We start from the raw sequence: 27101 nt of genomic DNA, 5'->3' as shown, positions 1-27101 counted from the left end.
AAGAGAAGTCAAAGAGAGAGAAAAGGCTTGTTCATGTATAATGCTAGACCAGTCACTTCATGGGGGAAGTTAATTTCCCCAACCATGGTTTATATGGTCAGCATTATATGTGGACAAAACCAATGTGAGCTCAAGCGTTGTTGCTGAAGTGCATGACTTGGTTTGGAACGCAAATCGAGTGCCTCTTCCGTTCCTTCCCACCACCTGGAATGCTGCAATGGCAGCATTCCGTGCACCAGGGAGTAAAGTTTCCCAGGATTCCTCAGATTGTCCTCAGCAAGTGCCCTGGAAACAACATGCTTTGGGTGCATAAAACCCACAGAGTGGGCATACTCAGCAGCATCCCAGATACAGAGAATATTGGAGCATGTTTCCAGGGTACTTGATGCCCATCCTCAGACACCTTATTTCCTAGAAGTCCTGATGTCTGGGATGTTGCCATTAGGTATTTACAAGAGATGCTAGTGAGAGAAAAGGGGAATGCAAATCTTTCAGATACGCCTTCATCAAACCTCCCCACTGCCAGATACTTGGAAAGGGGCAGCAGGACAGGATGCAGGGGCTTGGGGAGGGGGGTGGGCTGAATAATATTTGGCTGACACACCCAATTTGAAGTAGGATAGGGTCCAAATTTCATAATTGGCCTTGGCAAAAAATAAGCTGTTTCTCTGTTTGTGTGAAATAGTTGCATGTGGCAGGTCCAATTCTGGACAGAGCCAAAGAGCTTCCATTAATCACTAATGACCTCTCTGTAAAACAAATGAAGAGGAACGCTGACATGTAGGATGTCAACACCTCAATGTTTTGTTTGTTGCATGTACACCAAAAAGAAAGGCACATATTGGCTTCCAAACATTTCTTGCATCTCCACCCCACCCAACCCTACACAGAGATCTGGGGATCTGCTTTGCATGCAGAAGATCCTGGGTTCAGTTTCCAGAATCTTTAAGAAGGGCTGAGAATGACTCCTGCCTGACATCCTGGACAGCCTGTGCTGGTCAGTGTGGACAATACTGAGCTACAGAGACCAATGACTTGGTATAGAGCAGCTTATAGGTTCCTATCACCTCCATACAGGGGAAAATGGCATCTGTGAAGCCCATAAAGGGACCCCTGACTATTAGGTCCAGTTGTGGCTGACTCTGGGGTTGCAGCGCTCATCTCACTTTACTGGCCGAGGGAGCCGGCGTACAGCTTCCAGGTCATGTGGCCAGCATGACTAAGTCGCTTCTGGCGAACCAGAGCAGCGCACGAAAACGCCGTTTACCTTCCCGCCGGAGCAGTACCTATTTATCTACTTGCACTTTGACGTGCTTTTGAACTGCTAGGTTGGCAGGAGCAGGGACTGAGCAATGGGAGCTGACCCCGTCGCGGGGATTTGAACCGCCGACCTTCTGATTGGCAAGTCTTAGGCTCTGTGGTTTAACCCACAGCAACACTTGCATCCCCTATGAAGCCCTTAGTTGTACTAAATATAGGACATTCACTATTATTTTCCAAAGGATTTCTTTAGCAATAGATTCTCTTTCATGAATCCATTCTAGAACATTTTATTTTGGGTTGCTGCCATGTTCATCCTGTTCTAACCTAGTTGACAGAAGTTTTCTGTCTACTTTTTCCCTTCTGTGCTACCTACCGCTTTGTGCTTTCAACGGCAGATTTCTTTCATTTATATTCTGTTTGTAGTTGGAATTGTTTTTGGCCAGTTGTGCGTGGGGAACATTGGTATTTATTATTCATACATTTTGTTCCTTGGTACTGACTAAGATCATATTAAAGATGTTACTCCCCTGAATAATAATTCCTCAGATGTGTGCAGGAGTAACCTCATGATTCATCAAGCGAGCGGTAACACTTACCTTTTCCAGCAACTCTTCTTCATATCTTTCTGACTCTTCTGGGTGTTCATCAATTGATTCCACAATCACCAGACTATTTTTCCTTGGATAAAGATCTTCTTGGTGGTCTTCAGGTTCTTGCACAATGGGTGAATCTGTTCGTTCACTAGATGTTGGGGTATGAAGGTATGGCCTTTCAAGATCCTCAGAGCCTGCAGTAGAGCCCTCAGACTTTTCACTGGGAATGCTTGTTGCTTTTTCTCCTTTTGGTGCCTGTGTTGCTCCAGAAGTTGTGACACTGTGAATTAAAGTTGAATTCAAGGTACCTAATTATTATATGTTCTATGTTTCTAGTGAATAAGCATACAGACGAATTTCAGGGTAAATATTCAACATGACTTTAAGGTTTACATTAGTTTAATATAAACCTTAGGAGGACCACTCTCCATCCTTGCTCTTAACAGTTCAACACTCTTCATTCTTGCTTGGAAATATGTTGGAACTTCCCTATTATGTTTTCATATTTTATTTCCTTACATTTATATCCTGCCTTTCTCCCATCATGGAACTCAAGGCAGTGCAATTGTGTTCCCAGTCCCAGGTGGTCACCCATCCCCAAAAAATCCTCCTCTACCTTCTGTTCATAGACTCCACTGGAGGAAAAATCCTTCCATGAGTTGAGGGATACAATTGGATACAACCCCTAATTTTTCTCTCTCTTTTCTCCTTTGGAAATTCATTGGCTCAGTAATTTCTCTAACTGACGTATGTCTATAGTCACATAGAGTTCATATTTGACTGAGCATATAACACTTTCTAATGTGTGTCTGCTCTGAATGCATGAGCATGAAGAACTTGCAGCTCTGAAAGCAGGTGTCTTAAATCAATTTTGTTTGTGAAACAGAAAACATAATATATGGAATCTAAATAGTGCATGTGTGTGTGTGTTTTATAGAGGTCAACAGAGCGTACGGTACATTTCTCGCAATATGCCATCATTTTGGGTCTGCAATCTTGGGATTCTTACAAGTATTCTTGTGTAGTAGATGAATCTTCTGGCAGCGCATGAGATTTCCCTGAGAATTCAGCTTCCACTCGCTCCTTGTGTGCTTGTCGTAGGAGTTCTGTAATGGATAGTTCCGCCTCACCTCTAGGTGTGCCGTCATGCAAGGGTGAGTAACTCACAGAAATGTCTTCCTCAGAGACAAGGGGAGGGTGATCTGATGGCTCACTGTCTTTAGAAAAAGAATGCTCTTCTTCCTTCTTATCTCTTGTGCTGTACAGATCTTCACGGAGTGCAGAAAAACCTACAGCAAGGTAAAAACAATTATTTGGTCTTTCCATGTAAAGTAGGAAGGTCTGCTCAGTTTACATCTACATGCAGATTTGTGGTGGTGCTGAGTAGGGAGAGGCAAATCTGTCAGTTTTGGTTTCTCTCTGTTTCTTGTTTTTCCAATCTTAAATTCTATGCATTTCCACATCAGCTTGCAATTGTTTTAAAAAATTGCTCCTGGAAATTCATCATTATTTTAGTGCAAATTTCTCCATTGCATGAATTTTTTGCCTAATATACATATTTCTGCAAAGCAACTTCCCCCAATATTTGCATTTTAATACACACTTTACCCTCATACAAATTACTTGGCTGGAGAGCCGCACTGCATAATTTGCAGAAGTGTGAATTTCAAAGGATCGCTGTGTTTCACTTTTGTGTATTGGTTTGGAATAAACAAAGTAGGAAGGTTCATCTTGAAGTGTGAACTGAATCAAATTTCTCCCACTTCCTTAGGTTTCATGTAGAGGCACCACACACACAAACACATACATAAATGTCTGCTGACATAGAGCGTAGAACCATCAAGTTGGAGGGGGCTTCAGAGGCCAACCCCCAGCTTGATCCAGATAGCCCGGAGCTGGAGCATCCATAGGACATTACTCTTTAGCTTCTGTTTGAAGAACTACAGTGAAGAAGATACCACCGCCCCTCAAGGTAATTGTCCCCATTGCTTAACTACTCTTACCATCAGGAAACTTCCACAGACAGCAACCTGAACAGTTTTCCTTCCAGTTAAGCATGTTCCCATTTGTGCTGTATATTGATATTTTAGTGTTTCATTATCCTACACATGCCTCCTGCTAAGCTTAGCATTAAAAGCATTTAGAGATAATTCCAACACACATGCAGACATGTTGACACTCATGGAATGACTCACACCTTGAGTGTCTAAGCTGGTAATACTGAAAAGCATCATTGTTGATGTAATGTGCTCTGTATGAATGCTCCGTCTTTGGATGCCTCCAGATTGTCCCTAACTTGTGGGAGGGATTCAAGCATATATCAGAAATTTAGATTTAAAAGGCGCTGTTGCCCTAGTGCAGCAAATTCACTTAAAAAAAATAATCTGCCACCTTGAGGGTTGGTAAGCGACAGGAAAATGCATTGAAAAGTGTGGAATAAACAAACTCCCCACAAGCAAAACAGGATGAGTAATCAACAAAGACTGTCTATAATCTAACCACTGCCTAATTTTTGTGCAAGCAAATCAGGTTGAATTCTCAATAAGCAGAGCTTTGATGGTTGTGTCATCAATGCCGACAAGTTACTAAACAGTGAGCAGAGATGTGTGACTTCACCCTTACCTTCACTATGATCCAGTCCTATTGTCTGTTCAATTTCTGCATAGGTGCGATTATGGTCTCGGGATGTTTCCATGGTGTTCTCCATGAGATGAACAATATCCATACGATTTATTTTTGTAAGACACTCAGTAAGGCTTGAATCTGTGATACAGAAGAGACCAGACTTTATTTGAGCTGTGTGTGCTCTTTTCCCTGTCCTCCAGATTCACACAGCAAAAGAGTATAACTCAGAAGTCTGCATTAGCACCTTGAATTTGGAGATGAATGATGAAAATATATGCCTTTTTCTTCTGTCCGCCCTGAGGTTATCCCCAAACACTTGGAAAGGTAGGCTACTTACCTATAACTCAAGGGTGTCCACCTATAAAAGTTCAAAGAGGCTTGCTACATCTGCTGACCAGCAGTTACAGCAACCCCCTTTGAGGTCCTGCCTGCAGAGCAAAAATGTCCATTTACAGGTGAGGTTTGAATCCAAATTGTGCCTGCAAATGGACTTTATTGGGGGTCACTGGGAGCTGGCAGCTCCTCACCCTGCTGTGAGTGGTGCTGTGTCATAAATTTCTCCTATGCTTTTTGTCTGCCATTCTCATCAATTTATTGGGGGGGGGGGAATGCCTCTCTTACGAAGACATTTTTTGCAAACTGTACATAGCTCAAGGGCAAACCAGGGCCATTCAATTCCTTCACAACAGCTGTGAGAATGTCAACCAAAGATGTCAACACTGGCAGTGGGGAAAGAGGGTGGAAATGTGGGACTGTACTGCCACTTTCCCCTTTGTATTGTGCATGTGAATTCTTGTCAGTGTTGCACTTCAGCGAAGTACATGTATACTCACTAGGCTCCTTTGCCAAGAAAATGAAGGCATCTACTAAAACTGAGCATACCAGTAGCATGTTTCCCATCACGTTCCAGCCAATATTTCAGCAGTGCGTGACTCTGGTCCTGCAGTGAATTAGGATTCTCAATTCGGATCTGATGAATTTGTTCCTCTGTGAAATCCAGTTCTCTTGCTAGCTCTGAAAACGCACATTATTAAAATAATTTCAAACAGTCACACATTTCCTTTTAAATACTTAACACCTATTTTAAGTGCATTTAACATTTACCTGGGAGCAAAGTCTGATAAAAACAATGAGACTTACTTCTGAGTAGATATTTATAAGATTAAGCCATTATAGGGTTAAGCAATAGCCCCAGAAATGTAGCATTCTGGGAGCAGGCTGGAGGAAGCCTTGAATCTGTTGAAGCCAAAGCCCCTTCTTTTTCCTGAGATACCTCAGAATATGCCATGCTGCAACTGAATTCAAAGGATCAAATATCCATCCTATTCCCTGAAAAACTTGTGCGGATTTTGAAGATGGGATGGCATCACCCACCACTTCACTTTCCCTCTCTGTCCCACTTAAATTTAATCTGTTAGGCTTCATTATTATGCCTGCTTTCTGAGAGCAAGCCCTATTGACTCAATAAAACTTACCTCTGAGTAGATATGTCTAGAATTGTTTGGTGCATCCTTGCTAATTACTTGCCTTTCTTGTGAAACCAATATCCTTCTGTGTATTACCTAGGGACTATTTGTAGCTTCAACTACATGTACGGTATTAGCTATTTTCATTCTCATTTGTCACATCTCAGCTTCAGTTTAGAGGAAACAGGAGCTATATTTTCTTCTCCAAGGCCAGTCCAACCATTAGGTAGAATAAGGCAGTTGCTTTAAGCTGATTTGGTACATCACAAAAGGGAAGCAAATTGTTAATGATTTGAGTTTTGGATGTCATGCATCATGCTGTGCTAAGATAACTTGATCGGCCTTGGGTGCTGTATACCTTGGGTGGATGAGAACCATCTGCTGTTCTGCCTCAAAAAGCCAAATGTGTTGCTCTTCACTCAAAAAACAAAAGTGGCCGTACAGGGATTACTTTTACTATCCAGCACCTGTATTCTGGCAGCCATTTTGGATCAAAATCTCAGTATGTTCTCTGTGTTAAGAATTCACACAATGCTTTTCCTGAGCATGTAGGAATAACTTAAGTAAAATCTGTAATAAAACATGCCAGTCGGATCTACAGCTACCGTCCCTGGTAGGCAGCTGTAATTCAAGTTGGTGTCTTAACACATAGGGAAGAAGAGCTAGACGTTTCATTTCCCTAAGATGTTTGTGATCTCAACCACATTAGAGCTTACCTGTCCAGCTGAATCCAAGGTGATCAGCGATATGTGCCAGTCTTTCCTCTATCCTTTCTTGATCATCCTGTTGATCTAAAGCAAGGTCAAATAGGACAGGTTTTTGTTTTGTTTTTAAGGCAAAACTGATCTGCCTCACGGGGAGAGACTCCATAAAATAAGGCCAGTGTTTAACAGTGTCTGCTTTCAAAGGAAACCAAAGCTCTTGGTATGTAGCTAGAATGGAAATATTTGAATACAAAGCACTTTATTTAAAATGCCCGCTTAATTGAGTATGGTATTGGAGGCTTTGGAAAACACTGTCCTCAATTTATTTTGGAGCTCATAACTCCTAAACATTTAAAATAAAACAGAACAAAGGGAGAGATAAATAATTTGCTGGAGCGGGAAATATGTTTTTTCATGCCTCTTTAAAGTAATGGCAAATGGCCATCAAACTCATATTTGCAGAATTAGGTGATGTATCCGAAACTTCATTTCAAACATTAAGAGCATCATATTTTTTAAGTTGCACTGCTTACAATCATCAAAAAGATTTCCAGATCATGATATCTGTGCAGCATTAGTATTTAGCAGTATTAAGTTTGGTGTTTTTTTTTTTGCTAGAGCATGTTGCATTCCTAGCTCTTTACAAAGAAGGCATGCAAAAGCAAGTGCACACTTTTTTTCAGCGATATTTGCACCAAAGCAGCAAGAATTAATAACCCCAACAGCCAATCTGATACCAGCAGAGTTTGAGTTTTTGTTTTCCTGTGTGTGCATTTGAAGTCATAGTCTCTACAGCTCAAAATTCAGTTACCATATTTTCCTCTTATTGCTCCTCAGTGCTATTATAGGAAGTTCTTTTTTTAAAAAAATGGATCTAAACATTGGGCATTAAATTTAACATGATTAAGTCTATAAATCCAGTGCACCACCTTCCATTAGTAAATGGTGCCAAGCAAAAGTACAACAACAATAAAAGGATTGGAGTTTTTTTTAAGGCACTAATAACTTTGCTTTTGGCACACCTATATGGACTTGCATATCCTGAATTATAGTAATCTTACCTGGTTCATCTGTGTCAAAAGTAATTCATGGCAAAGTGATTCAATTATAGTGAAGAGAATCCAAAAACTAAAACTTGCGTGGTCAGCTGTATTAGAAGCGAAATAATAATGCTCTAAATTTGTTAGTTAAACAACATGAACAAATGTTGTTGTTTTAACGAAAAGGACTATATTGCTATGTTTTATCCTTTGCGTAAGCATTTGCAGTGTGCAATCTTGAGATTGTTTCAGGGATAGTAAAATACATACACGACATAAAACAAAACAAACGGAGCTTACACAAAACACATTGACAACCACAGGAAGCTTTAAAAAGGAGACACACAAACCACACACAAAAAAAAGCAAGGGGGAAAGAAGGGAAGAAACAACAACCAAAGAATTGCGATTCATGACATGCGTAGCAAAGGGAATCCCAATGGCTGGCAAATACCTTCAACATGGTCAGGGACATTTTCATCAGGAATACGCTCAATCAGAGTCTCAATAGACTCATCCCAAATGGGCCTGGTGTCAAAGATGTCCTCGGCAACTGACTGCTGGGTCTCAATGGATGGCACATTTTCAATAACTGAAACTTCTAGGGCGCTACTACTTTCATCATCTGAAACTAATTCTTGTTCTTTCTCTGACTGAGTAAGTCTATCCACTAATTTGGAAGCTTCATCGCTAATCTCTTCAAAGAACTCTATGGAGTTTTTGTAAAGGTCAAAAAAATGTTCCTTACTTTCTTTAGTGGGACTAACAGCACTGCGGGAAGCTGAGGCGCTTCTGTTCTTAACGGGCAACCGCGAAGGAAATATCTTTGGTCGTGAAGTCGTCTGCTCGTCTGATTCTACCTCAAGCTTCATCTCACCCACCCTCTCTCTGGTTTCTGCTTCGGCCTCAGCATAGCTTCTAGCTTTGACTGAACGCTTAGCCTTTGAGTCCACGGAGGCACTTTCATCAGATTCAGATTTGCTCCTAATGTCTTGTTTCGCAGGTAGCTTGCATGTTTTGTCAAGCGCTTTAGCTGACTCTGGCTTCCAGACAGACGTCTCTGTATACAAACACTCTTGTTCAACTCTTTGGAAAACTGCTTTGACTGGAATCTTAGACTTTGGTTTGGACGGGTCATCCTCCGATTCCTCTAGGGCCTCAACAAAGCTATCTGAAGGAAGGCTCTCAAGCTCTGATTGTTGCAATGAGTGGGATGCAGCGGGAGTTGTCCTAATGGGAATTTTGGATTTGCTTTCAGAAGGCACACTTTCCATGATGGCAGTGGGGATTTCAATCACAGATTTCTGCTCCTCTGGTGAGGAGTCTGGGGAATCATCTTCCTGCTCAGCATACACTGACCTAGTGACTGTTGAAAAATCTAACTGTACATCAATCACAGTCTGCTCGGGAGAGACAGGGCAAGGCACCTGGGAGCTGTCAAACATGTCTTCAGTATCAGCTCTAGGGAAGAAGTCATCATCATCAGAAGCAGCAGTTTCTTTCTTTGGTGACTTTGAAGAGGCTGAAATGCCCATTTTAATAGGGATTCTAGATTTAATATCCCCTTTTGTGGTGTAGAAACCACTGGCCTCATCCTCTGATACAGATGTGAATGAGCCTTTTATAGGCATCTCTGCTTCATCTAGTTCAGAAGACGCAAATGGAACTGGGGGTTGCTCCTGCTGGAGAGATTCCAGGCCTTCAGCTTCTCTCATTTCTTCAGATAAGGACACATCTTCCTGAGACTGCTCTCCCATTTGGAAAAAGTGTAAGTTTTCATCAGAATAATTCCTCTTGGTCATGTCAATGGCACCACTCCTTGTCATTTCAAACAATTTCCCTTCTTGGAAAAGAAAGGGGTTTTGTTCACTGGTAGGCGTCCCTTCTTCTGTAGGAGTCCTGGCTGGTGTCGTGTCAGGTGTGGTGCCTTGTGATCTCCTGTCTACCATTAAGCCAAATATCCTTTGTTCTTCCTCTTTCACCCGAGCCTCAAAAGCATCATCATCTTCACGTATCTGACTCCACTTGTCAGAATCCACATCTGTCCTGGTTATGATCACTTGGTTGATTATTTTCTCAGCTTCATCTCTGATATCTTGTAGAGCAGCTTCATCTAGTGATGTGGCCTCTGATGTTGAAGTTGATTGTTTCTGAAAGATGCCCACATGTTTGGATTCTAACTCCATATAGATATCTTCTGAGGTCTGAACCTCAGAACCTACAGGTGCTGGTGTACAAAGGGAACTGGTCAGTGCAATTTCCTCACTGAAGGTAGTTTCTACCTCAGTAGAATGATGAACCCCAGATGACTGGTCTGTTGTCATCCTTAAACCAGTTCCTGAACTAATTTCAGTGCTAGTAAAAAAGTGCTGTGAAGGGACATTTTCATAAGGGCTTGTTATGGGCAGAGAACTGCTTTCATCAACATCATCTGCATTCCTTTCAGGGTCACCCTTTTGGGTTGTTTGAGGCGAATGGTCTGCAGAGTGTTCTACACTACAAAAATCCCTTTGTGCCATCTCTACAATGTTGTTAGTTTCAGCCAAATCACTTCCCAAAGGGGAGTGAACAGGTGAAACAACAGTAGCCGATTCATCATTTGGGGGTATACAGCAATGAGAGGAGCCAGGGGTACAGGAGCCCTCTCTGGTTCCCATGGCAACCATGTCTCTGGGTGTTACCTCCTCAGATGCTCCAGCATCTTTCTCAGAATCATCCTGGTTGTGAGACGCCACTGAGGTTTCATATAACTCAGCTATTTTGGGGGCGTCACCACCCACAGAATGGTAGAATGCCTCCTCAGGCTGCATCATGGGGCCATTAGGGCTAGCAGTGTCACTCTCATCAGTGCTGTAGCACTTGGACTCGCTAGCTTGTGCTATGATGCTAGTATCTGAGGCAAGAGAGGTATCACCAGACATTTTGGTTTCCTCTGTTGGCTTATCTGATTCTGTGTTGTCCTCTTCGGTACCAAATTCATGCTGCTTGGATTCAATAGGCTGAAACCCTGTTTCTTCAGGACTAGAACTGGAATCCCTATGACAAAGATGAGGTGAAGGAGGCTGCACCCTAATTACAGGCTCCATCAGCAGCCCAGAGTCAGCCTCCTTTTTCAGCTTTGTTAATTCTGGCTCACTTTCTGAAGAGGAAGAAGTCTTTCTAGATTCAGCTGCAGAAGTGAGTACAGTAGGTATGCCATCATCTTCTACTGGCATTGAGGGTGCAAATTCAAGTTCAGACGCAGCTTCCAAATCAGAAGCTGAAGAAGCATCTTCTTGTTTGGGGTCCTTTCTAAAGTCCCGCTTCTGCTTTGCTTCCTGTTCCAGCTCATCAAACATTTTGACTTTAGTCACCATTTTAAACATCTCTTCTTCTGGTGTGAACCTCCTCGTCGGCTCACCTTCGGGGTCATCTTCTGGCTCTTCACTGACTTCAGGAATCACAGCTGACTTGGGTATGTTTGAGAGCATTTGCGAATCTGTTGTCTTGGGTGTGATTTCATAACTAATTTCTTCGGAGCTGGGAGTCTCGGGTGAAAGAGGGCTTTTCCCTGAGCTTTCCATAAGAGAGGTTTGCTCTAAACTGTCATCTTCAGCACTGCCATCGGGGTCACGTAAAAGTCTAGATCGCACAGGTGTCAGCTCTGGGAAGTTTTCTGCTTTGGCAAAGGCAGCCTGCATGGGACCAGGTCCTGGAGGGAAACCAGTCTTTGTTTTCTGTTCTACGGGGCTGCTTTCAAGAGAATCGCGGCAGGGGGATTCTTTGGTAGGACTAGGCTCAAGGGAATCGGGTGTTTTACGGGAGGAATTATCTTCCAGTACTGGGCTTGCTTCTAATGAATCTTTATGGCTTATAGCTAAGGATTCATCTGCAACTGGGCTAAGACCTTCACTGTCTTGGCTAGGAAGTGAAAGCTCCAGTCCTCTACTAATGGCATGGTGCTCAAAGGATGCCTGATCCTCTTTCTCTAAAATAGTATCATGCACTTCAGATAACTTAGTTAAATGTCCTTGCTCATCCCTGACAGCATCCTTATCAATCAATGTTGAGCTAGAATCTGTACATTTGCCTATCTCTTCTTTGGAGGTTGTAACTTCTACTTCTTCTGACAAACGAGGAGAGAGGGACTCTGAGCCGATTATAACTTTTATGTCTTTGTCAGCAACAGTCCTTTCACTTTTTGTTGGAGAAAGTCCCTTTGGTGAATGTGCCTCTGCTGCTCTCTGCACTGTACTGGCTAATTCTGTTTCTTCCATCTGGTCAGCAGTTTCTGTTTTCTTTGGTGAAAAAGAGAGGCTCTCGGGGCTTGTTTCTGGAGTTTCGGCCAATCCCTCATGCTTATAACTTTCCTCAGAGCTGATCTGAGGGGTCCCATCGAGCAGGCTACCAACTGGAGAATCTGCTATGCCTTCATGTTTAAGGCTTTCTGAGCTGCCATCCAGAGCACCACTTTGCAAGGAGAGAGCGGGCAAAAAACCATCTTTCACATATTCTGATGGAAATGTAACATTGAATGGACTGGTCAGTACTTGATCTAAGTGAAGCTCACCTTCCTCGGTAATTGAAATGTGCCGGAACTGTTGGTATTTATCATTCTCCTCAAGCTCTTCCTTTATGACATCAGTAAAATCTGTGGACGTCTTTCTGTCTGGGCTGATTTGAAGGTCAGTATCCCCTTGGTCATCAAATGTCAGGGCCACACCCTTTGCATTGTCATCATCAGTTGCTGGAACATCTTTTTCTGCAGTTTTACTACTCTGCTGCTTTGTCTGCTGCATGGCTAAATCTTTTTTCAGAGTACCCTGTGCCTCTTTCTTAGATTGCAAGCCTGCCTCTGCCTGAGGTTCCTGGCTCTTTTTACCTTTTGGACTATCTTTTTTGTGTGTGTCTCTTTGTGTCATTGCCTGCTTCTTTTCAGTGTCTGCCTGAGCAGCTCCTTTCTTAGCCGGCTCTTTCTCAGAGACCTGCTGTTTCTGTTTCACAGACTTATGCTCAAAAAGTCCAGCCTTATGCTTTGATGGATCTTGACCTGACTGGAAGGCTTTCATCAGTTCACGAACAGACATCGTTTCTTCAAGTCTCTCTGTTTTAGAAGAAGGTGAAACAGGTGGCTTCTTGGTTGTGGGAGAAACAGGTGGCTTCTTAGATGTGGGAGAAACGGGTGGCTTTTTAGATGTGGGAGAAACAGCTGGCTTCTTAGTTGTGGGAGAAACAGCTGGCTTCTTAGTAGAGGGAGAGGAGAGTTTTGAAGCAGAGGGGGAAGCTGCAGTCTTTGAGGCAGAGGGAGAAGCGGGAATCTTTGAGGCAGAGGAGGAGGCTGCAGTCTTTGAGGCAGAGGGAGAAGCTGGTGTTTTTGAGCCAGAAGGGGAAGCTGGCGTTTTTGAGGCAGAGGGGGAAGCTGGGGTCTTTGAGGCAGAGGGAGAAGATGGGGGTTTCGCTTTGTAAATAATTTTTTTAGGCTGCGATAGCTTTGCAACAGACTTCTCGGTTGCCCCTTCTTTTCCTGGGGTGCGAACAGGCAATTTTGAACGTCCTTTCTGCTCATCTTCCACTCTCTTCTGAAGGGCTTTCACTTTATCTTTGATTGAGCCAATAGGAGTTTCTTCTATAACAGGAGACACAGCTGTTGTCTTGGAAGGCTCTGCAGGGGCTAACCCTACCTCTTCATCTATAGACTCATCTGAGCTGAACTTTGTTAGTCCTGAATGTTCTTTCTTTCCTTTGGTTTCTTCATCCTTTGGCTTTTGTTTATCTTTTAATTTCTTCCTAACTGGTTTTTTAATTTCCAAGGTAGGTTTTTGCTGGACCTGCTTCTTCTCTTGGCTTCCCCCACCTTTTTCAGAGCCCCTGCTTACAACCACAGCTTCAAATCTCTCTTCTACTATGTCTTCTTGTAATGTCTTAGGCTGCATTTCATTAAGTGACATGTAATCTTTTAGATCTTGGCTGAGATGATCGATCATTCCCGCCATGTCTTTCTTTTCTTTCTCTGTTTTCCCTTTGCCTATTCTAGTTTCTGTGCAAACAGGCTCGGTAACTTCCAGCGGAGCATTCTGCTTAGCCTCTTCTATTTCTTCATCGCTTACAAGGACCCATTCTTCTTCTGCCAGCTCTTTCTCAGAACTGGATCTTTGAAGAACTGGCCCTTCTTTTGGACAGCTTCCACTTCTCAGGATTTCGTTCACTTTTTCCAAATCCTCCTTAACTCTTTCCACAATCTCAAATGGTTCTCCAGGTTCTTCATCGGCAGCTTTCACAAGGTCCTTCACCTTAATGGAGCCTGACTTTTCAGCTGAGTCTGTGGTCAAGATGGCACTCATTTTAATCAAATCTTGTTTCATCTCAGAGACTTCAGATAGCAAGTCTGGGCTGGCTAGGACAGGGACTTCATTGACAAGGTGACTTTTCAGGACAGATGTTTCTGTAGATTCTGTTTCATCATCATCTTTGATGCAAATGGGGAAAAACATTGGAAATAAATGGAAATCGAAAATAGAGATTGAAAAAATGTAATCAGGACTGAAATGACTGTCTTTGATTGCAGCGGTAGGAGGGTCAACAAAACTGTCTGGGTATGGTGGATCCACAAATCTGAGGGTGGAAAAAAAAGCAAAGCAAAGCTAACGGGGGGAAACTGAAAAGGAAAGTGGGCAGGAAATAACTTGCTTAGTTTTCGGAGTACAGCACACACACACATACAACACCAAAGCTTTTATCAACCAAGGACACTAGAAAAACAAAAGTGGGCAAGAAAAAGAAACAGTGGAATTTACACAAAGATAGGCATCTCAAGATTGTCCAGATGTTACAGATCAATGTTCAAATAAAAACAGAGAACAAAGGTGTGTGGGTGGGGGGAGATTGTTAAGTTGGTTGGAAGTTGATCTCCTCAAAGAGAAAGCCAGTGGTAGCAAACTTCAGAACCAAAATTAGGTAAACGGTTGTAAACTTTTCTTTAAGAACCAAAGTTAGAAGTTGTGTATTTACATTTAATTCTGAGATAATCTAGAGTAAATGAAATGCATTGATATCTGAGGCAGCTGCAAACCGGCATTTCATCTAAGGGGAATCTTACATTCAGATGGTGACACAGACACACACAGGCTTTTATTTCAAGAGGAATGGTCCTTTCCTTGGAACATCCTCATTATTCAAACAAATGGAGGGGAAATCAAGGGAAAGAGATGATGATGATGATATAAAAAAGTGGGAAGGGAAATTTTAAATAGTGACTAGCTCAACAGAGAATTCATAGGTTAGGGGGGAATGTAATGCATGGCAACCAAAAACATTCATACAGGGCACATACACACACACAGACACAAATAGACACAGTACATATACATATATATGTAAGCCAAGTTATTTCCATGCAAAGCAAAGCTGTTGCATACATTGCAGGGTAAGTATCCTTACAATAAAATAAAAGGAAAAAAGACACCAACAAAACTTAAGATGGTTATAAATGAAAAAGGCTTAAAATCAAATGCAACATACTATGGTGAAGTATTGTCCCCACTCCCACTATTAACATATAAAGCATCAGGAATATGTTTACAGTAAAACTTACTTCAGAGTAATGTGTCTCCCCTCCCCCATATTTGTTCAGGGGTTTTGTGTGAACGAAAGCATTTTAAAATTTCTTATCATTTAGCAACACAAACGTGTGGAATTGGTTAAACTTTGAGACTATATGATATTGTAACTTGACCAAAAGGCCAAGAAATGAGCATCATGGAGAAGAAAAGCAGAGCAGAGGAGGAGCCCAACTAGAGCGGAGGTAAAGACAGAGGAACCTGACCCAAGGCAGCCTGCAATTCTGCATGAAAAGATTTATTTAATGATATATTTTAAGAATGTTTACCTCCCATTCTTCTGCTGAAAAGTAGCTTCCAGTGTAACTTCCTGATCATTTGAGGTCCAGCTCCGAGGGCTGGCAGTTCCCTCACTGCAAGAAGTGAAGTTACAGGGAACAGAAGGCCTTCTCGGTAGTGGTGCCCGCCCTGTGGAACGCCCTCCCATCAGATGTAAAGGAAATAAAGAACTATACAACTCTCCAAAGATACCTGAAGGCAGCCCTATACTGGGAAGTTTTAAATGTTTGATGTTTTATTATACTTTTAGTTTTGTTGGAGGCCACCCAGAGTTGCTGGGGCAACCCCATCAGATGGGCGGGGTATAAGTAATTTTGTTTTCATTTATTTATTATTAACAGAAGTCATTTTACAAAACAGTTCATTATTTAAGAATGTAACAATCTCTTTTTTAATTTATACTTCTTACTTCCCTTAGCCACGGACTTCGACTGTGCCCGGTGGAAGAATGGGGCTGCCTTGCACAGCTCCCACCTAGACCGGAAACTGCCTTTAGCAATTCAGCACTGCCTGGTGACCTTTCTTGGGTGAGTTTTTAGGGTGAACTAGGGAGAGAACTTTGCCACCTGATCTACTCCAGGGCTATAGGTTCCAGTCCCTGCCTGGACTCATGGCAGTGTTCTCCTTCCCTGCCCTTCCAGGCTTCTGAAAAAGCAGCTGTTTCTTTTACTGCATGTTTCCAGCTGCTGGCTGATGGAGCCATGAAAGAATTTCACTTGCCTATGTCAATGGCTGTTTAGTTCCAGAATTTTTGCCTCCCTTATAGCAAATGTTACTTGTTTCATTTTTCATTTTTGTGTCAGGAACTCTGGCCCAACTAATTGAGGACTGGCACTGGGCAGGGGCCACAGCATTAGGGCAAGTGGGGTGCTACATGCTCCACCTACAGGGTGAGCACGGCCTTATGGGCCCAATGGCTCACTTCCACTCAATTTGCACTCTGCAGTATCTTCCATAGCTTCTGGTTCTTGAAAGCAGACAACATGAGTGGCGTAAGCTGACCTTCCAGCAACTGGGTTGAAAAGTATCACTGGTAGCAGGGCTGCCATGTTGTTTTAGTCCTTTGCCCATGCCATGATCTGCCTGGAAGCTGTAATTTAGTGAACTTGTGACCTGATTTTAACCCAACACTTGTTGCCATCATTCCCCTTCCTGTCCTGCTCCACTTCCAACTACAGCTATAATCAATAATAGCTAGTGACAATGTCCCAATACATAAATATGCTTTTCAGAAATACTTCACCAAAGTAAGAGAGGGTGAATGGATTATGGAACTTTGTTACTTAAAACAGTATCACTTTTATACACAGCGACATGCATATTGCATGTAAATAATTTAATGAAGGTAGTTTATAGAAGCTGAATCTTTAAAGGTGATACTGTAATTAACTTATAAAATGCAATGACTTTATGTGAACATACATACAAAATAAAAAATGAAATAAAATATGGGGATTTATACAAGCCTAACAGCAATAGCAGGGGTCACCAGGGGATGTCAAAAGGAAAGTGAATGCTTAGATGAACTGTCTTAGTACTTTTATTTTAATTATTAGTAACATATTAAATAACATCTAAAAGCTAAAAGCTAAATTTACATTATTATATCATTCTTTTAGAAAATTAATATCATCAGTGGCAATTAGAATTTGCACACTCTCTTATGCTTAACTTAATGATTAGACAAATAACGTTTTTATTACAATCTTACGTTTTTCTGATGTCATGTCAGTCTGAAAGAGAACACAGAGTGAAATGGTTACAGCACTTTGAGTCATAAAAACCAGTGAGAAATATCACCTAGAACACCAGCTAATTTACCATTGAAGCCTGTAGGTCAATCCTAACTACACTTTCTTGGAAGTAAAACCCACTGGATTCAATTGGAGTGCCTTCCTGATAAGTATTGCAACTTACCGTATTTTTCGCTCTATAGGACGCACCCGACCATAGGACGCACCGACCCCTCTCGCTCTCCAGGCTTCAGCGAAAGCAACGCGTAGCCTCCGGAGCGCAGAGGGAGCGCTCCCTCTGCGCTTTGGAGGTTTCGTGTTGCTATCACTGAAGCCAAGGAGCTTACATTCGCTCCATAGGACGCACACACATTTCCCCTTAATTTTTGGAGGGGGAAAAGTGTGTCCTATAGAGCGAAAAAAGCTGAATTCAAATAAGAGCTAGCAATGCGTTTAAGCCACTGATGAACCTTGGTAATTAGTTCCTGCTATTATCAAACTATGTAATCTAAATTGTTAATTTGTTGCATTTAGGCTCTAAGTTGGAATTTGCACAGAAAGATCACTGAGCAGGACAGGGAGAAACAGTGAAGAAGGTGGAAGCGGCAAGCACGTTATTCGTATCTCGACTTGCAAAAGTGCAAGAACAATATATTGGCACATTTGTTAGTAAAAAAGTAGGAGCCAGGTACATAGCTTGAGATGTCCTAAGATGCCAGCTATGCATCTGATATCACAGTAGGTGTCTAAGGTTCTATTACCTTGTGGAAATTCTTTGGAGGGAGAGGGCAATATTTGCTTTGGGGGGGGGGTAGAAACAATACAGCTCTATTATAATATTCATCACCACCTTTCTAAATTTTAAAATGCAAGGTGAGATGGAGATAATAAACTGTGGCTAAAACAAAAACGTGGAAGGAATAGAGAGGAGGGAGGAATGCACAAACCTAAGGCTCATTCATATAATAGGTTAGCATTGCATCTGAATGAGTTTTGGTATGTAGTGTATCACTGCACTGATTTCTGCCTTGTTTTTTAAAAAAATCAACTTCATAATCAATTTTATTTATTTATTTATAAACAATGACTCAGATTCTCAAATAAAAATTTAAAAGATCACACGTACTGTGTTTTTATCTCTCCCCCCCCTCCTGCTGCAGCTCTTTACAATTTGAAGAGTTGCTCCTCAGAGTTCGAGGACTCTGGAGCCATGAGTGAGTGCTTTGCAGGGAGACTTGGTGAACTTCCGCATGCATACCCAAGGGAATTTTAATTTTGGTCACAGGGGTTTTATAGAGTACTGATCTATTAGCAAGATTACCTCTTCTTCCTGTTCTTGATCTGATTCTGATTCCTTTCAGCCCAATATGCCATGCAAGAAAAGAGAAAAACAGAGCAGGAAAAGATAGGATGCAGTTAAAGGAAAAGAATGATTTCTGGTCATATTCAATTGGCAAGAGTACAAAATGAATACTATTTCTGCACTTTTTCCTAAGGAGGAAAAAAAGGGAACAAGAGAATCAGTTCATTATTTTTCTTAAGCTGGGGACTTAAGATAATTAAAAAGTGGGAAGCTGTTTGGATATTTTTGGCTCTTTCTTGATTTTTATTACTGCATTTCAAAGAAGCCAAGATACTATTTCTCAACCACCAAGCCTGACCCAAGTATACAAGATTGGACCTGCCATTTGCCATGCTGGCTCAGGCAGTGGATTGGGAGAGGCAGCAGATTGTGAACCTCCATTCACCACCTGTAGGGCTGCCCCCACCATCACTACTGTTGGCTGCTTGGCATGTCCAGTTCTGAGGAATGTCGCCGAATTGCTGTGACAACAGCAAATACTGTTGAAAGCAAGCAGGGCAATGCTACACTGCTACCCCCCAAAAGTGAGGAGGTGGCGGTGGAGGTCTTGTGCCAACCCTGAAAATACATGGTTGGAATGTCAAAGAAAATGTAACAAAATTTTGCATGTGTTAATTGCTCTCTCTTCATATTTGATTTTTCAAGCTTAAATCTGTAATACTTTAAATTCCAATGAAAGTGAGAAGACACACATCGTGCACATGAGACTCTGTTCTATGCATTTAATTGCTTATGTGAATGACTTAGCTATGAACACAAATAAACAGAAGATCACAGATCAACTTGGAATGGGCAGGAAGGTGATATATATGAGAACCCAGACACTAAAGTGCCTTTGCAGTCTTTCTCCTCCAGCACTACACTTCTGTCTGAGCAAACTACTAGGCGTAACGCTCAAGAAATCTGCAAAGTATCATATGATGGGTTCTTTTGGTATTGGCTCTTTGGATATATATAATCCCCAGTATTTATACTTTTAACTCAGAAAATCGATGCTGCTGAGCCAATTCAAGGCCATGGTGTGAGAGCCACCCACCTAGAGAATACTCTATAATTAATGCACCTTCTATGTTAGGGGTGAGGAACCTATGACCTTACAGATGATGATCTAACTGCCATCCACTCCATCCAGCACAGCCAATGGGAGGAGATGTTGAGAGATGTAATTTGGCAACATCTGGAGGGCCACGGGCTCCCCAATCCTACTCTATATGTAATATTAAAAAATGTTTAATTAAAGTCTTAAAAATAAAAACTCACAGCCACTTAACCCAAAAGATAAGCCACTCCTTGTATTTTGTGCAAAACAAAGCCAGGGATTAGGAGTTCTGAAATTTCAGTGTGCCGGCTAGTATGTGAGCAAAGATCTTTTCATTGTATTATGCAGTACCTTTGTGTAATTTGGCAATGTGATATTCAGATTGCAGATGGCTTGATGTACGAGGCCTCTAGAAGATTTAGGCTCCTTCATAAATGACAAGCGCCCACAAGGTTCTTGTGTTGTGTCTCGGACCTAGTGCAAAAAGCAAAGCAAAACACACACAATGCTACAGCTTAAAGAGATACAAAATACTACAGAGACAAAATTATAAAATATTTATGATGCAAATGTATTAAATGTACGGATGAAGACATACAGTCATACCTCGGGTTATGAACGCTGCGGGTTGCGCGTTTTTGGGTTGCGGACTGCTTGCACATGTGCAGAAGCACCGAATTGTGTCACATGCGTGCGCATACGCAGCACTTAAGGCTGTGAATGCTGCGAGTTGTGAACGTGCCTCTCGCACGGATCATTTTCGCAACCAGAGGTATTACAGTACCTAAGTAAAGTTCTATTTACCCACTGACACTAAACCCTGCTTAAAGAAACTTTAATATTTTTGCCTTAAAGTGAAAATGTTGAATCTCCAAAGGGAGATCTAAAGCCAGAGGGCAGATATCAACATTTTTATAGATCTTCGGTTTTTATTTGAAACATGGTGAATGTTCAGGCAACTACTCCCCACCCCCCCATTTGCCGTTTTTCATTCCATTGCATAAAATGCCGAAGCACTGTTGCACATCTAGGTGCACAAAAGGAGATAAAGTAGACCACTGCCCTTGAAATGCAGTTCATCAGCTTTGGTGCTATTATTAAAATAGTTAAAGAATGGTGGTTTCTGGCTGTATATGGATGGGCTGTTTCTGCTTGTTGAATAGTCACCACCAAATAAAATGAAAGTTTAGATATGGACTTGTATCTATTACCTTGACAAACAATGGAAGTCTATTTTCTTTGAAGGCATAAAAACTGAATATGTGATGTTGGCCACTCTTTGTTAGTGGTACTAGATTCCCAAAGCAGTCCACATAGATGGGCTTTCCTTCTAATACCTACATATGGTTGATAAAGAACAAAATATAATAGCAGTAAGTATCATGGAAATGTAGAAGAGAGTTCATTATTACCTTTATTCAATTCCTAGGATGCACTGGTCCACTAGCTGGGATTGACAGAAGTGGAAGTTCATCTGAGGGGCCACAGATTCCACAGCCCTCTAGAACCACCACTTTGCTAAATGGCAATAAAGCGTTTTGGGAGATGACAGCTGGCCCTCAAGTACTATATAGTATAACAGAAAGTCTTATACGCAAACAAGGAAGATAAAAAATATTTCCCCCTGCTTAAAATCCATAACTGATCTGAACTATGGCTGTTCTAGGTTGAGAAGAATACTGAACAGGAGAATTCCTCTTAGAGGGTGGAGATAGGTGCCACATATTGTTTCAGATCCCAATCTGGACAATGTGCTTTGTGATTGTATTTGCCACTAAACAAAATTGCAGGGGGACTTGATCTGCAACACGAACATGGCATAGAAATGGTGGTGGAGAGAGAAGGATTAACCCTTTTTCCTTCGACCATTTCCTCTTGAAAGCTGCTATTTACACCTATGGCAAATAGTTTTTCCTCCCATAGCAAAAGCAGCTTTTCACCCATGGCAGGGGTGGGAAGAATGTCAAGGAAAAAGGAAACAAGAGTAGGAAAGGTTCAGTTCCACCCTCCATATAAATGTTTTAATCTGGACCGGGAGTCCCTGTACAGTGGTACCTCAGTTTACGAACTTAATCTGTTCCGGAAGTCCGTTCTTAATCCGAAACCGTTCTTAAACCGAGGTGCGCTTTCCCTAATGAGGCCTCCCACCGCCGGTGCCCTTCCACCGTGTGGATTCTGTTCTTAGACCGAGGTAAAGTTCTCAAATCGGGACACTATTTTTGGTTTTGCGGAGTTCGTAAACCAAATCATTCCTAAACAGGACTGTTCTTAAACTGAGGTACCACTGTAGTTCCTTTTCTTCCCAATAAAAAGAAATATCTGCATGTGTTCTAACATATTTTTGTTAGGTATTTTAATATTTGTATATGTTTCATACCCCATTCCGGTATCTGTATAGATTAAGGGTGGGCTATAAAATATTTCTAATAAACAAACAAACAAGCAGATAAAGGATATACAATAATGACCAGTTTTAATTCTACGCAGAGTACACCAATTGAAATCAGTGGGTATTCTTGGAGGGTGACTTAGCTAGATATTACCCACATTAAGATTTAAAATGAGAGATTTTCTTTTTCTTTCTACCTACAAAAGGAAATTAAGACAATGGTTTTAAAAATACATGTACTAAAATGTGAATGAAGGAATTCATTTTGCATGTTTAATTCCATACCTCTACATCTCTGCTTCGGGCAACTTCAGCAAAGTTTTCTTGCTGTTCTAGCGTTTTATCCACTTTATCATCCGTCATACAGAAACATCTTAATCGGGCTTCTATAGGATCATGTGATTTGGCAAACACTACAAATTTGGCCATGTAGGGCACACAGATAATCTCTCTGTATACTTGGGAAGCAAACGTAACAGATTCCTGTATCTGTCGACAGTCTATCAACCAAAACCTGCAAATAAACAAACATAGACTGTTACATAGTTAAAAGTCTAACGTAACACACACACAAGTTCAGAATTTGGAAAATACATCCAGGAATCACACTAGTATTGATTTCAAATAACTTGTGCATTAGCTTGAAATAAACAAATTCTTAATGGGGGGGAAATCATCTAGATTCTGCATTGGGTGTGGCCCAAGCCTGAGTGTAATTTGAAATGGATCTCTACTGGTTCCCAGATTACCAAAATGCATTGGAACAGTCATTTTCAGCTGGGAAATGAACTGGGATATGTACACAGTCCCTTCACCACCTTTGCAGAGCACAGGTGATCAAACCAGGAAATCTCTAATTAACCACAGTTTCTCCTTTTGTCCATATTAGGATACCATGGCTGCCAGCTTCAGAACAGATATTAAAACAACATTAGACTCTTCAGACTCCAGAATTAATCATTATTTTAGGGTCAGGCCAGAGGATGGATTACTTTGCAAACACTACAATACCAGAATTAGCACATTAGCACAGTACCTTAAGGACTTCCTGTCTCCATACAAACCTACCTAGACCCTGCACTTGTTATCTGAGGCTCTTTGCTATGTCTCTCCTCCCCAAGAGGTTTAGAGGGAGGCAACACAAGAACAGGGCTTTTCTGCGGTAGTTCCCTGTCTGAGAAAGGCTCTCCTCAGAGAGGCTTGTCTGGTGCCATCATTACGTATCTTTAGGCACCAGGCAAAAATATACCTCTTTACCCATACCTTTGGCCATTAATCTATGGCCTGTTAAAGCTGGGGGACGACAACTTATGATTATTTTATTATTATGCTATTTATTACTATGCTTTTCATTATGTTTTTACTATTACGCCCCATAAATGTGATCTTAATGTTGTACACTGCCCTGGGATCTTTGGATAAAGTATATAAATCAAATAAGTAAATAATGATAAATAAAACTTTGGTGGGGTAAAAAGGTAAAGGTAAAGGTACCCCTGCCCGTACGGGCCAGTCTTGACAGACTCTGGGGTTGTGCGCCCATCTCACTTAAGAGGCCAGGGGCCAGCGCTGTCCGGAGACACTTCCGGGTCACGTGGCCAGCGTGACAAAGCTGCATCTGGCGAGCCAGAGCCGCACACGGAAACGCCGTTTACCTTCCCGCTGGTAAGCGGTCCCTATTTATCTACTTGCACCCGGAGGTGCTTTCGAACTGCTAGGTTGGCAGGCGCTGGGACCGAGCAGCGGGAGCGCACCCCGCCGCAGGGATTCGAACCGCCGACCTTTCGATCGGCAAGTCCTAGGCGCTGAGGCTTTAACCCACAGCGCCACCTGCGTCCCTTGGTGGGGTACTTGAGTCCAATTAATAAGTAATCAAGCTGAAGATAAAGTGCTGAAACACTTAAGTACAGTTTAAAGAAAATATACTATTCTGGACAGTGGTACCTGGCAGATACATTTGTGGTGAAGGAAACACATTCATTGACAAAAGTTAATGGTGTTGTTCCTGTGATGTCTTCCCACTGGGCAGGTGTTGTTCCACCTGAAACAATTGAGGACAAAGAGAAAAAATGTTCAGCTTTCCTACAAGAAGTCAATGGCCTTGTTGTCATGACGTAATAAGCCAAAGTATGGCTTGGTGCAGGCATCCCCAAACTCGGCCCTCCGGCTGTTTTGGGACTACAATTCCCACCATCCCTGACCACTGGTCCTGTTAGCTAGGGATGGTGGGAATTGTAGTCCCAAAACATCTGGAGGGCCGAGTTTGGGGATGCCTGGCTTAGTGAGACCACAAGAACAGGAGAGGAGCTGACAGCCAATTTGTGTCTCCAGAGTCCTCCTTAATCCTGCACCGAGTGACTCCAAGATTTGGCACAGCATTTCACTTGAATCTGAGCTTGTGGTGAAGCTCTAACTTTACAAGCTGTAGCCAAGGTCTGTTCTTGGGTGTTGCTCAGGGTTAATAACTTGATATTAAAATAAATAAATACACACCCACATTTTTAACCAAATAACCAAATCTTATTTCAACAATAAACTATGGAGGTCATTATTTCCACTTTGCAAATATAGGCTAAGCAAGAGCTTTCAATGAGTTCTCTACGACATCAACATACAATGCCACCCTTCTTAATGGACCCATCAGTGCATTTAGAATCATAGAATTGTAGAGTTGGAAGGGACCACAAGGGTCATCTAGCCCAGCTCGCTGCAATACAGGGATTTTTTTACCCAACATGGGGCTTGAATCCACAACTTTGAGAATAAGAGAATTATGCTGTACTGACTGAGCTATTCAAGTTACTTCTTATGAGCTTACCTGTTATGCTGCATAGTAGTCTTAGAGTGGGTGCATCACCCCCATATCCATTAATCATCAGATCACTAGAGGCTTTAGGAACAGGAATAGTCATTGTTATTGGCTTATGGAATTTTCTTCTCCTGGGTTCCAATGTGACAATAGGGCTGAATGTGGCTTTGTTGCCTAAAATCTTCTTTACAAGCTCATTGTGCATAGGTTGAGCCTAACCAAAGACATGTACAAAATGAAAGTCTTAATTATTGGTATCTGAACAATCATAACAACATCCTCTTCTTCTCTACAGTGGCCAACCAGATGCCTTTAGCAGGTCCACAATCTATTGTTTCTGGCAATAACATATATTCATCATCATTCGTAGCCATTGGGCAATGTCTTTGATGAATTTGACTATATATTTAAAGCTATATAGATCTCATTACCCATTGCACATTCCACGTGCCTCAATTAATTACAATTCCATTTTCTGCTTACTCCTGTCTTCTACCCCTCATTTATATACTCATTTAAATATTTGTATGGTGTACACTTTCATAAAAGTACATGTCAGTGTACATCATACAAGAATTACAACAATATAACTATTAATAAAAGCATCCATAAATACTGAACAGTGATTTCAAAGGGCTATCTAAATAACATAATTTTTAGTAAAGACAGGGATGATTCTTCAGGCTTCCCCCTATTGGCAGGGATTTCCATAGCCTGCCATACTATAGGCTCAGTCCCTTCAAAGGCCAACCAAACCTCAGGGGGATGGGGAAACACAATGAGTGCATCAAAGGATTTCAGTGATTGACATGGCGCATTATGGTCCTTAAAGTACTTGCAATCCAAGTTGCTTAAGGCTTTGTGAATTAGCACTAGGGACCTTGAGCCTCACCTGATGGCAAATTGGCAAGTGCTCATCATGCTGCCAGGAGCCTGCTCCTGCATTCTGTACTAGCTTCAGTTTTCGGACCAGATACAGGGGTAGCCCCACATAAAGCATGTTACAGTAAACAAGTCTTGAGGTTATCAATGCATGGACCACTTTGGTAAGGCTATTATGGCCTTGTTAAGGAATGCAATTAATGGGTTAATACTCTATGAGCCAGCAGAGATGACTCAATGCACCTGCAGCCATCTTGAGATTCTCTTATCTGTGTTACTGGACAGATTTGACAAGTATCTTTGTGTATAAAAGGGCTACAGCCTGCTGTGTGGGTTGTGGTAGGAGACTGCAAGAATTGCGGAAGGCTGTCTGTTGGAACTATGGATTTGAGTGAAGACTTTTTGAAGAGATTTTGGACCTCCAGTGACAGAGATGACTCAAGATGTACCTTGCACACCTGTTCCTTCAGAGGGACTCCAACAAGAACAGACAATTGCTATTAGCGCTAAAGGCTGCTCCTTCTGAGAATTCTTTGAAAAATCTTCAAGCCCATTCAGTAGCTTCTGTTATTATTTTCTCTGAATAAAATAGATACCATTCCAGCCAGCTCCATGCACCCAGCTCATTCCTTCACTCCTACTTCTCTTCTCCTTTAGCATAAGTGGGAATACATAGCTGGAAACGTCAGTTAACCATTGCTTCTTGTTATGTGTAAAGCAAGAACTATGCTTAGCAGCTTCCAAATAAACCAGCATTCGAAAGCTAACTTTAAACATTGCTCCATCTCCTAGTTTATTTGGAAGCCATGAAGCAGTACCTCAGTTATGTCATAACAAGAAGCAATTGTTAACAAGTGGCTTCTGGGCTGGTTTCCCTGCTCAATTGAAGGTAGGTGCAAAGGAACTGTTGCAGATTCATTGAGTATATGCATATCCTGGTTTATAAAGGCAGGAATCGTTTGTGCAAAGATAACCAGCGGTCTCCAGAGAAATGAAGGTTGTTTCTGAAATTCTGAATTACCTGCTGCGACTTCAAAAATGGGAGCCAATGCTTTAGTAATTCTCCATTGCTGTTGCTTTTTTATTTCCAAATTTTGTACAGAATAGTGTGCAAGCATAGTAAGACAATGCCAAATGGATACCAGTGTGCACATCTGCAAAAAGGATCTAAACACAATCTTATGTGTGATTGCATCAATGTGGTTTTTTGTTTGTTTGTTTTGTAAAGTTTTACCAATGTGCATGTCTGTAGGAAGGAACCAGAGGTCCAAAAATAGTTTTATTAATTCTTCTAGCTACTGGAATTCAGGGGGAGTGACAT

General features: G+C 41.7%; 1 protein-coding gene and 1 long non-coding RNA gene across 31 annotated transcripts in view; one reads left to right on the top strand and one right to left on the bottom strand.

Annotated features, from left to right (window-relative positions):
- ANK2 (ankyrin 2) overlaps nt 1-27101 on the bottom strand; it is a 333722-nt gene that overhangs the window by 11368 nt on the left and 295253 nt on the right. For 14 of the 30 annotated variants that reach the window (XM_081924696.1, XM_081924705.1, XM_081924693.1 and 11 more), the window contains 12 exons: nt 24908-25112; nt 24034-24130; nt 22375-22603; nt 20912-21037; nt 20052-20174; nt 18620-18652; nt 17277-17298; nt 6664-6738; nt 5364-5495; nt 4479-4619; nt 2866-3145; nt 1860-2136 (listed from right to left, as the gene is read on the bottom strand). In XM_081924696.1, the coding sequence (XP_081780822.1) occupies nt 1860-2136; nt 2866-3145; nt 4479-4619; nt 5364-5495; nt 6664-6738; nt 17277-17298; nt 18620-18652; nt 20052-20174; nt 20912-21037; nt 22375-22603; nt 24034-24130; nt 24908-25112 (1740 nt within the window). Of the gene's footprint in view, nt 1-1859; nt 2137-2865; nt 3146-4478; nt 4620-5363; nt 5496-6663; nt 6739-8145; nt 14137-17276; nt 17299-18619; nt 18653-20051; nt 20175-20911; nt 21038-22374; nt 22604-24033; nt 24131-24907; nt 25113-27101 lie in introns of all 30 variants that reach the window. The other 16 variants (XM_081924714.1, XM_081924715.1, XM_081924688.1 and 13 more) reach the window with 4 other exon arrangements.
- Nucleotides 14143-18319, top strand: LOC309377836. The gene is made up of 3 exons (XR_014171711.1): nt 14143-16092; nt 16369-16455; nt 17833-18319. It is a non-coding gene; the product is annotated as an uncharacterized lncRNA (long non-coding RNA).

Source organism: Podarcis melisellensis (genome assembly GCF_964234715.1).
Source record: "Podarcis melisellensis genome assembly, chromosome: 9".
Lineage (NCBI taxonomy): Eukaryota > Metazoa > Chordata > Lepidosauria > Squamata > Lacertidae > Podarcis > Podarcis melisellensis.
Note: the sequence above shows the minus strand (reverse complement) of the source record. Positions and strands in the feature narration are given on the sequence as shown.